Here is an 18,766-nt window from a genome sequence, read left to right as displayed (position 1 = left end):
GACGCCATCACAATACCAAAAGACTGTCACCATGACTTTTCAGCCAGGTGTCCAGAGACTTTTGATTACATAGTGTAAGTATTTGTTCTGAAGAAACGGAATGCACCTAAGCAAAATTCCTATCATGTGAATAAAAAATTCCTACTGAGTAGTAGTTCACAATTCAGACACGCAAAGAGTGCCACCACCTGGACTTGTCCCCCAGCCGGCCGGAGTGGCCGTGCGGTTCTAGGCGCTACAGTCTAGAGTCGACTCTACACTGTTCAATCGTCCAACGTTTACACTCCTTACACCAAGTGAGGTGTCGTTTGGCATTTACTGGCGTGATGTGTGGCTTATGAGCAGTTGCTCAACCATGAAATCCAAGTTTTCTCACTTCCCATCTAAGTGTCATAGTACCTGCAGTGGATCCTGATGCAGTTTGGATTTCCTGTGTGATGGTCTGGATAGATGTCTACCTATTACACATTACCACCCTCTTCAACTGTTGGCAGTCTCTGTCGGTCGCAGGTTCAAATCCTGCCTCAGGCATGGGTGTGTGTGATGTCCTTAGGTTAGTTAGGTTTAATTAGTTCTAAGTTGTAGGCGACTGATGACCTCAGAAGTTAAGTCACATACTGCCCAGAGCCATCTCAACCATTTAAACTTGTCCCCCAAATCTGCAACTCAAACCTATAGACCAACGTATCCTCACCAACCGCCTCCACACAATACTGTGTTCCTAATGGCTAGTACCGAGTCAGCGAAGGTATATAAAGACCATCCCCACCACCAGCCGTTCTCATTACGTCATTGTCAGCAATTGTGTCAGGTTCTCTTCTTCTTGCACATGAGAGTGTCACCAGTTTAGTTGAAAACTGAAAAGCTTAGAAGTATAAGGCAGCAGCAGTACCAGTGGCAGCAGCAAACGCCCAAGACCGCAGCAGGACGATGGTGAATTACCAAGTAAGTACAGATTCAAATCGAAAAACTTCAACTTTCCACTAATGATTTCGTAGCAGCGGTATTGAATACATGTTGTCTTATTGTTTCAGTATACAACCAGCGTATAATAGAGGAGCAGGCAGCAGCAGCATGATTGTTACTAATATACTGTATTTTTATTATTTGTAAGGCAGCTGAAAGGCAGCAGCAGCAGGATTGTAACTAACATACTGTATTTTTCTTCTTTGTAGTACAGTGTCTACATAATGTATTGATGTTTGACGTAGTCTTAAAAAAACTTCATAAAAATATGTTGTATATTTTTTGTTGTTGTTGTACGTGATTTACTGGAAGAACGAGATATACAGGGTGAGTCACCTAACGTTACCGCTGGATATATTTCGTAAACCACATCAAATACTGACGAATCGATTCCACAGACCGAACGTGAGGAGAGGGGCTAGTGTAATTGGTTAATACAAACCATAAAAAATGCATGGAAGTACGTTTTTTAACACAAACTTACGTTTTTTTAAATGGAACCCCGTTAGTTTTGTTAGCACATCTGAACATATAAACAAATACGTAATCAGTGCCGTTTGTTGCATTGTAAAATGTTAATTACATCCGGAGATATTGAAACCTAAAGTTGACGCTGAAACCTCCGACGTTCAGTTGCGTGTTGTAAGAAACACGGGCCACGGTTGGCGAGCGGCATCTGCAGGCACATGTTTACGATGACGACCGTGTTTACGAGAGTTGCTGTAGTGCACTGTTGTGGTTTGGTCTACCTGTCGCAGTGTCCGCATGTAGCGCTTGCTGCTATTGTTATTCTGCATTCGTCTCCGCACGCAGACCAACTGTAGTACACCGTGTTACCAGACGTCTGTGATAGTGTAGTGTTGTAGGAACTGTGTCCATGGTGTATTCGAACTCTGAAAAGGCGGAGATGATACTCATCTATGGCGAGTGTCGACGAAATGCAGCTGAAGCCTGCAGGGTGTACGCAGAACGGTACCCAGACAGAGAGCATCCAACGTGCCGCACACTGCAAAACATCTACCGCCAACTGTATGCAACAGGTATGGTCGTAGCATGCAAACGGGTCCGTAACAGGCCCGTCACAGGAGAAGCGGGTGCAGTTGGTGTGTTAGCTGCTGTTGCCATGAACCCACACATGAGTACACGAGACATTGCGAGAGCCTGTGGACTGAGTCAAAATAGTGTCATGCGCATACTACATCGTCACCGCTTTCACCCGTTTCATGTGTCGCTACATCAGCAATTACATGGTGATGACTTTAATCATCGAATGCAAATTCTGTCAATGGGAATTAACAGAGAATGCGTTGCAGTTCTGCCTGTTTACCGATGAAGCGGGTTTCACAAACCACGGGGCGGTGAATCTACGGAACATGCATTACTGGTCCGTGGACAATCCTCGCTGGCTCAGACAGGTAGAGTGACAGCGACCGTGGAATGTAAATGTATGGTGCGGAATCATTGGCGACCACCTCATTGGTCCTCACTTCATTGCAGGGGCCCAAACAGCTGCAACATATATCGCGTTTCTACAGAATGATCTGCCAACGTTGCTCGAAAATGTCCCACTGGAAATGCGTCGACGTATGTGGTATCAGCGTGATGGTGCACCTGCACATTCCGCAATTAACACTAGGCTGACCCTTGACAGGATGTTCGACGGGCGTTTCATAGGACGTGGAGGACGCATAAATTGGCCAGCCCGTTCTCCTGATCTTACACCTCTCTGTGGGGTACGTTAAAGGAGAATGTGTACCGTGATGTGCCTACAACCCCAGAGGATATGAAACACCGTATTGTGGCAGCCTGGGGCGACATTACACCAGATGTACTGCGGCGTGTACGACATTCATTACGCTAGAGATTGCAGTTGTGTGCAGCAAATGATGGCTACCACATTGAACATCTATTGGCCTGACATGTTGGGACACACTCTATTCCACTCCGTAATTGAAAACGGAAACCACGTGTGTACGTGTACCTCACCCCTCATGGTAATGTACATGTGCGTCAGTGAAAAGACCAATAAAAAGCTGTTAGCATGTGGACGTAATGTGCTGTTCCAGTCTCTTCTGTACCTAAGGTCCATCACCATTCCCTTTGGATATCTATGTAATTCGGTGCTCTCCGATACACACGATCGAACAACGGAGGAGTGGTACTCAAGCATAAACTTAAGGCTCTCTCAAAGTGTACCTCTCTGTTATGGAAATGGAGCTCCCCAAGATTGTTAATGATCCATGATACCCCGCCATTAAATGCAATGCAGTGTTGTGCATCAAACTGTCACACCTCGCACCCTTCCCCCACAAACATGTGTCTGCCGTTGAAGAGATAAGCCTTCATTATCTTTGGGGGGATTATGTCATGACATCATAGAAGACATCAATCGCCAAGTGGTTTCATGAGTCCACTTTAAGTGCTATAATGGACAGGTTTTCCGAGATGGAAGTTACAGGGTCAACCAAAGCGCTCAGACAAATACTACACCTGGACATCCCTAAACTTATCAGTGATCCATTAAATGGAGGGTTAAGTTATACCGAACTTCCTATGGATATAGCTGAGAAGGAGGCATACATTAATGTTCAAAATAAAACCGGCCAGCCTTGTTTTGCATGGTCAACCCTGGATTGCGAAAGAAATTGCGATTACTGGTATCATCCAGAATGTATAACTCGATCCGGTAAAACCTAAAAATTCGTGTACGGTATAACTTTGACTGTACTGAGTTCCGTGTTACACTCTGGCACATACCTAATTCGAGGCCCAGAATATAGGTTCATGTTAATGGCCTGGAGAAACTGAAGTCGGATAGGTAGAACGACCAGGATAAACATATAGTTGTCAGAGCCTTTCACTTCTCCTAATTTCCCAGTGAACATAAGCTGCATGTAAACATGCTGCTATTCTCCAATGAGAAAAATAAGGATAAAGGCGTTTATCATTGTGTTTGGACCATAGACCTGTCCTGACTTCTTTCCTCCCAACCGAATAAACACAGGCATAAACAGCATACTGGCTTAAGGTGCCTCAATGCCTTTTCGACAGGTGAGTGTTTAGTAAAAGCAGCTATAGTGCGTTTAAAATTAGTTGCGACCTTTGACGTTTGGCTCACCAGAGAGGACATGGCGCCGCTGCCTAGGTAACACCAATGACAAGCTGGCTTTCCCTACCACGCCGCCAGCAGGTCGGTTGGTTAAGCGGCCCTGTTGCCATGCCTTGTATAAGCAGTACAACGTGGTGTCGCGCATTAGAGGCACCTATATTCATCAGCTCTCGCTGTAAAGTGATATTTTATGGCATTGAATTGTTCCACAGTCGTCAGGTTTTGTGAACGAGAGTTCCGTGTTGGCGTTGCATTAACAACAGCGTAGCACGCATGAACACGATATTCGCAATTAAAGGGGTCGTCCAAGAACTCGTTCACCGGCTGTAAATATAATGTTGTGTTGCAAAATATTTCTCTGAATTTGACAATAGTAATGGACAACACGCAATATCACTCGGTTTTGATGGATAAAGGTGCAAAGATGCAGCGGAGGAATATGGCTACTGTTCTCTGGGTACAAAGAAATGTTCGACTGGATAAAATTGAACCTAGTTTGGGTAAGACGAAGTTAATGGGACTTGTAGTACTGTACAAGCTAAAACTCCACGCTACCAGGTCGTCGAAACGCTAACGGTAAAGAACATAGTTTAATCAGGCTTCCCCCGTATCATGCTCTTTTAAATCCGACTGAGAATATATGGGCCTAGGCGAAAAGTAATGTGGCAAAAAGCAACAAGAAATTTACACTCAGTGAGGTTCAAATGCTGACAATAGAAGTCACTGCAAATGCTGTATCACAGGACTGGTCTCAAGTTGTCTGCCATACCAAGAATGTAGGTGAGGAGACATGGATTCATAAAGGACTGTGTCGCGTTTTGAGTAATACGCCACATCTCCTGTTGCTGTGTTAATTTCGCTTTTTTTGACCAAATACGGCAGACCTTACAGGTATATTTCTCACTAACATTCGAATGCAGTTTGAATTGTCTCAGAATCCTAAAACAGCGTATTATTGAGAGTGGAACATATCAATAGTTATGAGAAAATCCATTTTCAGTATAAACATTAATCTGCAGTTTCTTCACTTGCATCCTTCAAAACCCACAGCAATTCTCGTTCCACAGGCTGTTGATGCTGCTTCAAAATTACATTACCTCATTAAAAAAATCTGCAGTTTCTTGAATATTTCGATAGATATGGAAGTGTCACATATAGATCATAAGGCAAAATACTCTTCTCTTTGCATACTATCATTTGCCAAAATCTTGTTCCGATACCTCAGACAGTTTGTGAGATATGAGGAATTTATGAATGTCTCATTTTGGGGCTTTCACTGGCCAGTGCGTTCGTGACGGAGCCCTTTTAAATACATTCCATTTTCTCAACATTGGAGACAGATAGCGATATCCTTCTAGTTTTAAACAACAATTGGATATGTTATCTGAATTTCAAAAGCAGCAACATACGACTTTAACACGTATCAAATGCAAATTCATAGTGACCCCTACTTTACACTGCAAACTTTTAAGAATTTCTTGCAGTAGTTTAGCTAATTCCGAAACATCACAAAAAATGACCATTAACGAAATAACAGGTACTTCATCATGAAACTGACGAATGAAGCTATAAAATCTGCGAGACTTAGAGTTTATTACCGTCTAGTTTCTTTAAAATCGCTTGAGAAAGATTACAGATCGGCCAGCTTACGCGTCGAGCAGGCCTGGCGTCATAGTCGCAGGCTGATGGGGGAGGGGGGGGGGGGGGCTGCGAGACAGGGAGTTCAACGTGTCATATACATTTGTAATATGCGGGATACATACTTTGAAGTGCATTTAACAACCGAGCGTATTTTTTATGTACTTCTTACTTAGTTTGTAAATATATACCTCAAAGTGTAACCAGCAAGTAAAGCTTTGCGCTAGATAAAAAAAAGAGGAAAATAAATCCACAAAAACAGGAAAAAATCGATGAAGTTTGTGGTTTAATATCTAATATGCTCCAAATTCGGTGGTTTTCACACACTTTCAAAGGTATTGGCTTGTTATCAAGTCGTTTTGCAATACTATCAAGGTAAAAAGTTTACTGCATCAGACGCGTTAATAGTATTAAGTGCGGTGTAATAGCGAAAAATTGCGGTGGCTGATGTAGATACAAAAAAATCGTTGCATCTGAGCTGTGGTACTTATCGCAAAGAAGCTTTCAAAGTTTCTTCTTCTTCGTTTCCTTCCTTTCTCTTCAAACGATTTTATTTCAGGTATCAAATACAAATTGTTATGGCGCTTACGAAACGTCTGTGGTTAGCGACGGCAGTTACAAAGAGAATGTGTCTCTACTAGTAATGTAATGACATTTAAACGTACAGGGCGCTTTTCGGACAAACCTATGGCGCCCTGTGATCACGTGATCAGGTTGGCAATGTAGGTTCGTTTGAGTACGCCAGAGAGCAATTTTCCATTTCGAGAAATTGGCGCTACAGCGCATGCACGGCTACGATGACGTAGAACTTCCGTGCTTGCTACTTGCGCTGCTCGTACACTTCTCGGCCCATTTCTGGCTGGAGTGAGTTGGGAAGAAGTTGATCTTCAGTTGTGATCGTTGAGCGTTGACCATGTGCAACAGCAACGATTTTATGGGGAAGAGGCGATACAAAGTAAGATTTTTTTTGTTCATTAATTGTAAAAATTGTTCCGTAATATTCTATGTATGTTATTTATTGCCTGGAAATTCAGTTATATATCCGTTATTTTCAGACTACGACGTAATGGAAGAGTTCCTAGTTTTTCATTCACCTCGCACACAAGAACCCTTTCATTCTTGTCCCACACCGGAACCGTTGTGGGATAGGGAAGCGACTTTGAATTCTATAGAATTGTATATAATGAACGGCTAGGTAAGAGCCGAGACCTGAAACGCAAACAGCAGACGTTTACGCCAGCGCAGTGCAAGAATAAATCGCGGTGATTGCTACGAACTTGCAAGGGTATAGTAGGCAATAATAAGTAATCCAGGAGAGGATGAAGAGACTTCGTATGCATGAAAGAAATGTATGAGGTGTTTCAGAACAAGAGCAACATTTACCCTGAGGTTACATTTGATGCTTCGTACATTCATCATGTGAACTTCTTTTAAATACTTATAGTTTACAACAGTTTTTGATGTACATTAACACAGTGCTTAAATTTCTTTAGACATTGTGTCGGAGGCAGCGACCAGGCTATTCCGGTGTCATTAGGATACAAGACTGGCGACAGCGAAACACGGTAGGTGACGAAGTTCGCAAATGTTACCACATCCAGTTGAAGGCGTTGTGGGTATTATCTTCGAAGACGAAATTTTTGGAGGGGAGAAGAAGCTGTGTTTGGTCTGTTATTGTTGTCGTCGAGGTGGTACATGCTGTATTGAGTTGTAAATCAGCCGTAGGTTTTTTTTTGCTACTCAGGTTTCTAAGAGACGAAAAGCGGAACGCAAAATTGTTGGAGAGAAAATAGGAAACGTTATATACATTCACGTTCTGGGAGGCAAATAAGTTGATCGGTTAAAGTGATTGTGGTTAGAATACCATATTTTCCCGTAGAATATAAATGTACAGGATTTATTTAATACTGTGACGTATGCATTCTAGCTGCAAGTGTAGTGTTGCACTGGTGAACATTGTAATCTGCTGATTTAGTTTTATAGCTGTGTGCATGCAATTTAGTACTGTTCTAATGGTTGTTGGAAGGCTTCTTCAATGTTTACTATCGTTTAAAGATGGTGAGTTATTAAGTAATGGAGTTCTTGAACTTTATTTTTAGCCACTGAAGTATATAACGGTGAAACTCACTGAGAACAGAAAGAGACATCAGGCTTGCAGCAAACCTGGAGAGACTGTGGGAAATTTGCATTTGCAAAACAAGATGCTGAAATACCAGGTCAGGATTTATATGAATGACTCGGCTGACATTCAGAAAATTCATAAAGCAAATCAGTGCCTAGTAAATTCACTCATTATTATTAATCATAAGTACCATTAGGGAGTAAATGATTTAGGATGTGAGTATGAGGGTTTCATTGTTAGAGTGGACAATTTTTAGACCTTAGCTGCACTGCTTAAAGAGAAAATGCTGTAGGACAGATTGAATAAAAGTATTCTGTCATTCCTGTTTGTGGGCCAGTATAGTGAGAAAGATTTCTAAGTGCAAAGCAGGCGGTACTAACCTTTTTGGGTTGTACTAAGAAGACGCAAATTCTGAACAAAGGTTCCAACAGTATTGAAGTTACATTCTACCTAATTTAGTCCTGTTTTATTGCCAATTAGCAGTCATTGTCTTGTCACTATTTCCTACCAGAGGTTAATGTGAGGTTATTTGCACAAGGTCAGGTTCTGATGCTACACCCCTCTGCTTTGACCCATGATGTAACTGTGATGTGGTGTGTGATGTCATGGTGAGCCTTGATGTTTTTGAGTGTTTGTGTTTTTAGATGGTATGTTGTATTCGGTGGCGCTGTCATGTGCAGGATGTTTGTAAGTGAGTTGTTTGACATAAATTGAATGTTTCAGGTTGCTATTGGAAGAATTTGTGCTGGCTTTCTTGTGAGTTACTTTGAATTTGCATATTGTGGCTGATGGATTCATTTTTATGTTTGGAAATATTAGTGCCGGCGTCATTCCATGTCAAATCAACACACTTTAAATAAAAATTTTACCTCACCCTCTTCAGATTTTGCTGAAAGTTGGTATACTTTAGTGGGTGCTGAAACTAAGAAAAATACCAAATTTCCATTTTTTACCTCAAACCATTCCTGGAATATGGTCATGTACACTTTTCAAAAATTGGCCAAAAATCTGTGAACGGACCTTTTTTAAATTGCCCTAGGAGCTGTGCTAATTGAGCTAGAGAACTGGGAAAGGTGTCATTTTACAGCATTTTTCATGCTCTTTCCAGTGATAGAAAAAACATAGCTTCTAATTAATAGCCTTTTTCAAAATGGTAATTAATATTTTGATTTAATTTTTTTTACAAAATATAAATGTGGGATGATGATGGGTTAATTGTTAAAAAAAAATTATTCCGGACTCTTGTTTTTCACTAACGGCCCTAGTTTGACCAAACTGACCTTTAAGGTAGTACGTCAGTAGAGGACTGTACACATACGGCTTGATGTCTGTACAATAATTCAGAGACTGGAGCCATTGTTGAGATGATGTAGTCTGTATTGTTACCTTCTAAGGCTTTGTGTGCCTACAGCATTATTGTGCACTGTGGTTTTAGTGCAATTCAATTGTTACCTCTGTGTTGACCAGTCTGTATCTATTATATTTAATAGTTCATTTTCAAGTAAATCTATACATTGAAGGACAGTTTATAAGTGGTTTTTGTATAAATATGGTGTGGTGTCACCGCCAGACACCACACTTGCTAGGTGGTAGCCTTTTAAATCGGCTGCAGTCCGGTAGTATACGTCGGACCCGCGTGTCGCCACTGTCAGTGATCGCAGACCGAGCGCCACCACACGGCAGGTCTAGAGACACGTACTAGCACTCGCCCCAGTTGTACAGCCGACGTTGCTAGCCATGGTTCACTGACAATCACACTCTCATTTGCCGAGACGATAGTTAGCATAGCCTTCAGCTAAGTCATTTGCTACGACCTAGCAAGGCGCCATCACCAAGTATATTGAAATGGAGATTATATCTGTACAAGAGCGATGTTATACAATTATGGATTAAAGTTAAGTATTCCAGAAGCTACGTACTTTTCTTTATAGCATTCATTACGTATCCTGTTTCAGACCTCACGCCAGCCTGCGTGAGCTTAAGCGCGTGTCTTTCGGCTTCCTCTCATTGTGTCTAGGCTGTCTTGTCTAGACACAACATATGGAACCAAGTAAAAAGTGCAGTTCTGTAAGAGTGCAGTGTTGTAATCCATTGAAGAAGTCGAAACATTTGATTAGAGACAGAAAAAAACTGAGAAATGTCACAACATGGATGCCGAAATTATTTCCTCAAATACCAAGTGGTGCCAAGATTTGTTATAAATGTAGGAAAGATGTAAACAAATTGAAAAATACACCAGAGCCCATCAGTGATGAAAGTGTTGGAGAAGAATCTTCTGGATCAGAGATAATCATCAGAGACCAAGACCCTGACTTGTCTCCAACTTCAGTAGCTGTTAAAACATTTAACACAACACTTCCAGAACTAGGTGAGTCCCCAATTGACAAGAGAAAACTAACATCTAGGCATTATGCCAAATCAAAAGTGAAGAAAATCTCATCAGTGACACGTAAACTTTTTGTTGCTCCTGAAACTTCGTCAAATACTGATGAACCTGTTCTTGAAAATCTTAAAAAAAACTTTAAAAATTCTATAAGTAGAGCAAAAAATCTAATGATTCTTACAAGTTTACCTGAAAAGTGGAGTGTCAGGAATATAATGAGGGAATTTAATGCTCTTAATTACATTGTTCGGCAGTCCAAAAAACTTTTGAAAGAGAGAGGATTCATGGAAGGTCCAAACCCAAAACCAGGGAAGTGTTTGCCAACAGAAACTGTCAAAACTCTACATTCATTTTATGAAAATGATGAAGTTAGCAGGGCAATGCCAGTATTAAAGATTGTGTGACAATTACAGAAACAAGTGGAAATAAAACAAAAATATCAAAAATACTTATTTTGTGTAACCTTAAAGACGCTTACAAACATTTTAAAGACAAGTTTCCTAACATAAAAATAGGTTTATCTAAATTTACTCTGTTGAGACCAAAACATTGTGTATTAGCTGGCCGGAGTGGCACACACACTGTCTGCGTGTGCACAGCTCACCTAAACATAAAATTAATGATAGAAAATGCCAAACCAAATACATTAACAAACAGCAGCTTAAACAATTATAAGCAGTGCATTGAAAAAATGCTTTGCAACCCATCATCAGTTGATTGCAACATGGGAAACTGTGAATACTGCCCAGGAGAAACTGTCGTATGTAAAATTTTAAAAGACTTTTTCATGAAAACTTAATTGAACAAGTTCAGTTCTGACAGTGGGTGTCAGTTGACCGATGTAATCTGGAAATTGTTCACAAAACTTCTGAAGAGTTCATAGATTTATTTTGTAGTAAGATGTCGACTTTGATTTGGCATTACTTCATTGCCAAGCAACAACGAACATTCCTTAACTCCACAAGAGAAAACCTTATGGAACCTGAATTTGTTGTCATACGTGATTTTTCAGAAAATTATAGTGTAGTTCTGCAGGATGAAGCTCAGAGTTTCCACTGGACAAGAAAACAGATTACCATTCATCCTTTTGTTATATATTACAAACAGGAAGACAAAATTGAGCATATGAGCTTTGTCATTGTTTCTGATTGCCTGGAGCACAATACAACTGCAGTTTACACCTTTCAAAAGAAGCTAATTTCATATCTAACAAATAAATTTCAAAAGATTCCAAAAAAGATATACTATTATTCTGACGGTTCTGCCGCTCAGTATAAAAATAAGAATAACTTCCTGAACCTTTGCCTTCATGAGGAAGAGTTCAACATAAAAGCTGAGTGGCACTTTTCAGCCACAGCACATGGGAAAGGGCCTTGTGATGGAGTAGGGGGTTCAGTAAAGAGACTGGCAGCTCGTGGAAGTTTGCAAAGGCCGTACCAAAATCAGATCCAAACCGCACAAGATCTATTTGACTGGGCAGTAGATAATATCACAAATGTTGATTTTGCATATTCCACTCAAGAAGACTATGCTGCTTCAGAAATATTCTTAAAAACCCGACTTGAAGAGGCATTGACCATCAAAGGAACACAGCAATTTCACGCTTTCATTCCCAACACTACATCAAAATTAATAGTCAAATACTTCTCAGGTGATATGCAGAGTTGGGAGAGGGAAGTAACTACATCACCAGACAAACAGAAGTCGCAAGATGTATCAGGCTATGTCACCACTTTATATGGCAGAAACTGGTGGCTTGGGTACATTTTAGAAAAAAACGAAGAACTTGATGAAGTGAAAATAACTTTTCCTTATCCATGTGGACCAGCTAAGTCATTCTCTTATCCTGCACATGCAGATGTCCGATGGGTGTCAGTTGTGGATGTTCTCACAAAAGTGAATCCATTTACTCCGACAGGAATAACATACATTCTTAATGAAAGTGATGTAAACCAAACCCAGTCAGCTTTATTAAAATGTAATATGTGAAGTTCCAAGACAGTTTATTGGGAAACTGCTTTCAACTCAAAACTTAATTTTTGTCTCAGGTTAGTGTTAATGTACATTTTATAGAAAGTTGTTTTAAAATTATTGTTAGAACCTATTGTGTTAAATTTAGCTATGTACAGATACCTGTTACTCAAAGACAAGCATTACGTATTTAATTTGTTTAATAGTTCCATTTCAAACATCATGGACCAGAACTATTATGTAAATACTTGTACTTATTCATACTTTATTTCAGTTTGTAGTTAAATGTTCAATTTCTTGTTTTTGTTATATCAGTTAATATACTGTTAGTGAAGTTGTATGAAATTAAAATAAGCAGTCAACTTAATTAAAAAATATGCTGATTAGTGTTGGTTTAATAAGGTGATGTTTTGATATTTCTAATGCTTGTTTTACTTACCTTTCAGTATATTGTAAAGAAATTAGTGTTTGTTAAAGGTCAGTTTGGTCAAACTAGGGCCATTAGTGAAAAACAAGAGTCTGGAATAATTTTTTTTAACAATGAACCTATCATCATCCCAGATTTATATTTTTCCATGTGATTTACGATAGTATGAAGTAGTTATGGAAATATTTTGAAAATTTTCAATTATGTACTTTTAGTAAAAAAAATTAAAATTAAATCAAAATATTAATTAGTATTTTGAAAAAGATTATTAATTAGAAGCTATGCTTTGTTGTATATCCCTGGAAAGAGCATGCAAAATGACACCTTACCCAGTTCTCTAGCTCAATTAGGTCAGCTCCTAGGACAATTTAAAAGAAGTCTGTTCACACATTTTTGGCTGGTTTTTGAAAAGTTTACATAGTCATATTTCAGGAATGGTTTGAGATAAAGAATTAAAATTTGGTATTTTTCTTAGTCTCAGTGCCCACTATAAGCATACCAACTTTCAGCAAAATCTAAGAGGGTGAGGTAAAATAGGTGTGTTGATTTGACATGGAATGAATCGCCGTGTGTTTCTTGTGGTTGGAGATTTAATATTAGTTTTCTTTTCTCTTCAGTCATGAAGACGATAGATATTTATGAGGAGCTCATTGCTTGTTGCATGGGCGAAGTTGTTTGCGTATATTGAAACTGTTGGTGATAAAAATTTTCATAAATTTTTGGTATTTCCTATTTAGTGTTTGGTAATTGTGTCGGATTGTTACTGGTAGGTATCGTGGGTATTGATGTACCATCATTAGTTAGAATACATTTCTGATACAATCTACCTTTCATAATAGGGCAGTAAATCACTTTGTGTAGACTGAGTTTGTTCTTCACATATAGTTTGTGCGTGTTTTGATTAATTAAAAATAATGCTATGTTCCAAGGGTCATTGGTCTGTTTCTATAAAAATGGTGTTGATTACATTGGTTTTACACTCTGTGTCTTTTTTGTGTTTATGACTACATACTGGCTATTTACAGATTATCAGCTAGCTCATTGGTTGAAAAGTAATAATAATGAACATATTGGCCTGTCACTGCTCATGTTACTGTTAAGGAATGTTTACATCTACTACTAAATAGCACAAGCAATCATTGTAGTCTTTTGTACCACAAGGTTTTTGTTAAATGTCCATCTTCAGAGCAGAAGTTGCCAGAAACAGCAATTTCAGTTAACATTAGAATTCGTGTAAAGGTTTACAGAAGCCTTTTGCCTTTGGTTTTATTCTTCAGGTTCTATTTACCGTGACCGGTTTTGAATTGACGAGCAATTTATCATCAGATGGTTGCAGCTATGTTGTGCCTCATGTGACTATGGCAAGAGAATGAAATGTGTTCACAGGATGTGATAAGTATGTACAGTTCAAGCCTGGCCAGAGCTGCACAACTCCAACAATGCTGCAAACATGCAATAAATATGCACCATCTGATGATAGTGATTCAAAACTGGTCATGGTAAATAAGGATTGAAAAATATTACAAAAGGTGGCTGACAGCAGTAATTTCAGGAAACCTTTATTCATCAGTCACAGTGTCCCACATATATAATGGATAGTTGTTAAAGTTTTAAAATTTTTTGGCACCTGTCAGATTATATTGGTGGAAAAGTAATGGAAAACTTTTGTGGCTCTTGTCGAATGCTTTTGTGAGCCTTTGGCAGACTTAGTGATAAACAATTTTGTTTTCTTCTAAATTTTAACGAAAATAACTTCTTGGTTGACATATGGCTATGGTGGCACAGGGTTGTTTGTTATATGCAACATACCACATACTTATAGTGAGCAGGAGCTGCACATGCAATGCAAATAGAGCAAAACATATGTTCAGATTATTTTTATTGTTGTCTTTGTGAGCAGCAGTGGGAAAAATATCAGTGGGGGTGGTCGACAGGGCAACAGTTTGCTCTCCCCTTCCTGTACATTCTAATGTGCCTGAGAAATCTGTGTTGCCTAAAAAAATCAGTTATTTTATTGTATATTTATTTGTCCTGTGAATCATACACTGTACAGGGGTACATAATGATATAGGACAAATCAAATAATTTGCAATAAAGTTTAACGGAAAAACTGTTGTATGCTTTTCAGTATATGGCACTATAACTCTGACATGTGGGAATAACATTTCACAAATATACAAATAAATTTTACACGCACACATTTCATACTTTCGGCCTTGATTATACAGACACACACATATATATAATAGACCACATATTATACACAGATAAATCTACAGGTACGCATTTCTTATTTTGGCCTTAATTGTATAAACTATTTAAATTTATCACATATTTACATTGTAGATAAAAATTCATCAACACCATGGCAGCAATTCTGTAGCAAGTAGTCACTCACTGGAGTTTTGAATTTATGCCTGCCAGTTATTGCCTTAATTTTTTTTAGGTGGTTTATTATATAATTTTTTCCTGCTTGCAAGGGTCCTTTTTATTTTAGTGTTGTATGTGTTGAAACTGCATATGTAAATCTTGATTATTCTTTGTGTTGTATGAATGGATATTTTGGTTTTTTGGAGCAATCTTGCTATTTTCATCTACGATTTTCCTTATAAACATTGTTTCTAGGATATATGGGCATGGTAATGGAAGAATATGAAGCTTTTCAAATGAGGGTTTGCATGAAGATAGAGGTGCTGAGCCTTCCATGGCTCTTATAACTCTTTTTTGTGCAATAAAACAGATTTTGCTGGGTGGTGAATTTCCCCAGCAAATTAAACCATATCTTAGCAGTGATTCTGCTTGGGCATAGTACACATTTTTTATGGCTTGCATTGATGTGCATCCAGCAAGAATTTTTATACTATAACGAATGGTATTTAATTTACTACATAGGTGTTGTGTGTGTTTCTGCCATCTTGGATCCAAACTCTCAAAAATTTGGTGCTATTTACAATTTCAAGTCTTTTGCCTACCAATTCTATGGTTCCAGTTAAAGGCTGTTTATTCTGCACTGTGTGTAGATGCATAGTGTTTGTTTTATGTGTGTTTGTTATTGAGTTGTTCATTGCGAACCATTCTGATACATGTGAAGTGCTCTTTTTTATTTCATTTTGGAGCTCCTCTGTGGTCTTTCTTTTGATAAGTATATTTGTATCATCAGCATATTTAATGTACTTATCGTTAGGGGTGGATGGTCCCAGGTCATTTACAAACAGCAAGAACAAGATTGGTCACAGTACGGAACCCAGTGGCACACCGTATTTAACACACTGTTTTTCTGATTGATAGAAAGTTGAATTTTTTCCTTCTTTGTACAAGACTTCAACTATTTGGAGTCTGTTTTGTAAATATGACTTTACCCACTCGTAGGCTGGGCTTCTGACACCAACATTTTCTAGCTTTCTAAGCAATAGACCATGGTTAATAATGTCAAATGCTTTTGAAAGATCTAGGAGTATTGCTGCTATGTGTTCTTTTTTGTCTAATGCATTTAAAGCTTCATTTAAGAAATCTATAATAGCTGTCTCAGTGGATTTACATTTTCGGAAAGCATGCTGTGTAGCTGAGAAAAGTTTATTTTTTTCAATGAAATATACGAGTCTTTTATAAAAGATTTTTTCAATTATTTTAGAAAAAACAGATAATAGAGAGACTGACCTATAATTTGTTATATCTGTTTTTTCACCCTTTTTGTACAGTGGCTTCACTTTAGCTGTTTTTAACCTTTCTGGGAAGATTCACCGAGAAAGTGAACTATTGCATATGTCTACCATGGGCTTGACTACTAAGGGTGCTCATTTTTTAATGATATGGCCGGGTATGTTGTCAGTACCAGAGGAAAATTTTGATTTTAGCTCCCCTATTGTTTTTAGCATTTCCTGTTGATCTGTTTGGTATAGGAAGAGAGACTTGTTACTAGGGATAGTTTAATCTGTTTTGCAGTGACAGCATATTGAAAGTTTTGCTTCACCAGAATCTCAGCTGCCTCAGAGAAATATGAGTTAAAATTATATTTGCTATCTGCTGGGGATCAGATATTACAGAAGTTTTTTTTTGTTCAGTTTGATGTTATGGTATTCTCTCTGTTTTACTCTTCTTTCATGCCTTATGATGTCGCATATGGCTTTCATTTTATTTTGTGCATTTGCTATGAAGGAACTATTTGCCATTCTTTTTGTTTCTTTTATGACTTTAACTAAAACCTTTTTGTAATTCTTAAAGTAGGAATCAAATTCTGGGGATTGGGTGTGCTGTCTGGATATTTCATGAAGTAATTTCTTTTTCTTCACAGATATTTGTATCCCTGTTGTGAACCATTTTATTTTCAGATCCTTTTTTGTGACTGTCTTTTTATGGAGTGGAAAGCAAAGTTCAAAATAATAGCTAAAACTATTTAGGAATTTGTTGAACTTATCATTTGTACTTTTACATTCATAGATGTCTTCCAAGTTTCTAACAGACACATAGGTGTCGAGAAAGAAATTCAGTTGGCTGACCTCTAGCCACTGTCACAATCAGTTATTTTAGTCAAGGTGTAGTGTGGTTTTGAAAAATCTGTTCAAGCTGAACTGTGATCTGCACTATCAATAAAAGACAGAAATATGTCTGTGTGACCTTTGTATCCTTTGGTTATCTCAGTCAGTTCAAAAGAAAATTTAAAATGTACCTCATTAGTGACTCCTTCCACTGATTATCTTAGTGAAAGGATTTGATTCCTCCTCTAGATGGATGGCAAGTAGTGTGTTGTAAACTTTCGTGTGGAATTAAATATTTAGGTCACTATTGTCTTTGATAAATACTTGATTAATGAAGTAAATATTAAGTTTCTGGTAAGGCAGCCTGCAGCTACCTAATACAATTGAAGTAGCAGCAGAATTCTATCTAATTCACTGGAACGCATTTAACTTGCATAAACAGAACTAGTATGAAGGGTTGCAGCAGTTTCTTGTTAATACAGTGTACAGCTTAAGCAATGTTTGGTTGTATTTTGTTAATGTGTACCTTAACTTGTTCCTTACCTTCTTGGTAGGATGTACAGAACGATGAATTCATAGAAGGAATCTCTCTTCTGCTGAAATTGTGATGGTTTGCTTATGTGAAGCTACTCATCAGGAAATGTGTATAATGTGAAGATGCTGTCAGAATGCTTAATGCTTGATCATGTGCCTACAGAATGACTGTCGATAAACCAATAGCCTCACTATCTCCAGCTGCCCACGTCTGATGTGAATGCAGTACATGATCAGATTAGCTGATTATATGCTTCAACATTTCACAACTTAATATGTGGTCAAATGTAGTTTTCACTCCTAGGCACTTCATTTGAGATTGATTTGCACGTCATTGGTGACAGTGATTTGCGTGTCATTTGCGACAGAGTGATGTACTCTATGTACAAAAGTCATGTTACTAATCAGTACATACTTAATTCTTTCCTAGTATGACATGTAGTGATGTTATTCTACTTATGTTTATTCTTTCCATTAATGCCAGGTTCTATCAAAAAATATTCAATAATTATTCAATAAACCTTTGATTTTCAGAAACACATCGCAAATCCAGGACCACAAGAGAATGACTACACGATTGCACAACCAAACATTCTCTGGGATGTTTACTAGGGACAGGCCATAGCCAATACCCAACATCATTATTTTACTAGCTGTGCCAAATTAATGTGTCTGGTAATGTATTAATAGTATTATCATAGAGACACTTTAAGAAAAGGAAATGATTCACATTCCACTGTAAAAACCCACTGTCATAAAATGTTTATTGAAGTGGATGACAATTGTATCTCATGTATTGGAGTTACTGTTGCAATGAATGTGATTTTTTCAGCATGACATGTTAAAAACAATTGCAGTAAAATAAATCTGTTTATTGCAAATGAAGTTGTCTACTACATATGTTATATTGTCCCATTATATGTGTTGTCACAATCCCTGCTCCCATCCCCACCCAGGGAAAGTAATTACAGAATCATTGCATGATGTTACTGTGTGTGTGTGTGTGTGTGTGTGTGTGTGTGTGTGTGGAAGTGGGCAGGGGGAGGAGTGAACACACTTTCAAGAAGAGTTTATTGGTCTGTCCACTAGTGATAAGTCAGAGGATAATATTTTTTCACTGAATTGCTTACATTTCTTCAAA

General features: G+C 38.3%; 1 protein-coding gene across 4 annotated transcripts; it reads left to right on the top strand.

Moving 5' to 3' along the window:
- Positions 1 to 6,790: 6,790 nt before the first annotated feature.
- Positions 6,791 to 18,510, top strand: LOC124556730. Of its 4 annotated transcripts, none has more exons than XM_047130729.1 (4): positions 6,791 to 7,102; positions 7,207 to 7,278; positions 7,813 to 7,929; positions 18,160 to 18,510. In XM_047130729.1, exons 1-4 carry the CDS (start codon positions 7,052 to 7,054, stop codon positions 18,235 to 18,237), a joined length of 318 nt encoding a protein of 105 aa, XP_046986685.1. In that variant the 5' UTR covers positions 6,791 to 7,051; the 3' UTR covers positions 18,238 to 18,510. The 4 variants fall into 4 exon arrangements, 1 of the variants encoding a protein (XP_046986685.1); XR_006968672.1 differs by lacking the exons at positions 6,791 to 7,102; positions 7,207 to 7,278 and adding exons at positions 7,319 to 7,567; positions 8,379 to 8,443; XR_006968670.1 differs by lacking the exons at positions 6,791 to 7,102; positions 7,207 to 7,278 and adding an exon at positions 8,379 to 8,443 and having other exon boundaries at positions 7,337 to 7,929.
- Positions 18,511 to 18,766: the final 256 nt, after the last annotated feature.

The sequence above is a fragment of the Schistocerca americana genome, chromosome X (genome assembly GCF_021461395.2).
Source record: "Schistocerca americana isolate TAMUIC-IGC-003095 chromosome X, iqSchAmer2.1, whole genome shotgun sequence".
Lineage (NCBI taxonomy): Eukaryota > Metazoa > Arthropoda > Insecta > Orthoptera > Acrididae > Schistocerca > Schistocerca americana.
Note: the sequence above shows the minus strand (reverse complement) of the source record. Positions and strands in the feature narration are given on the sequence as shown.

Bases quoted from the DNA above. Each gene is read 5' to 3' on its own strand.
- LOC124556730 (XM_047130729.1), top strand. From the start codon at position 7,052: ATGAAAGAAATGTATGAGGTGTTTCAGAACAAGAGCAACATTTACCCT. The intron at 7,103-7,206 runs GTTACATTTGAT...AAATTTCTTTAG, and splicing joins AGAGCAACATTTACCCTGAG to ACATTGTGTCGGAGGCAGCG. The intron at 7,930-18,159 runs GTCAGGATTTAT...TTTGATTTTCAG, and splicing joins ACAAGATGCTGAAATACCAG to AAACACATCGCAAATCCAGG.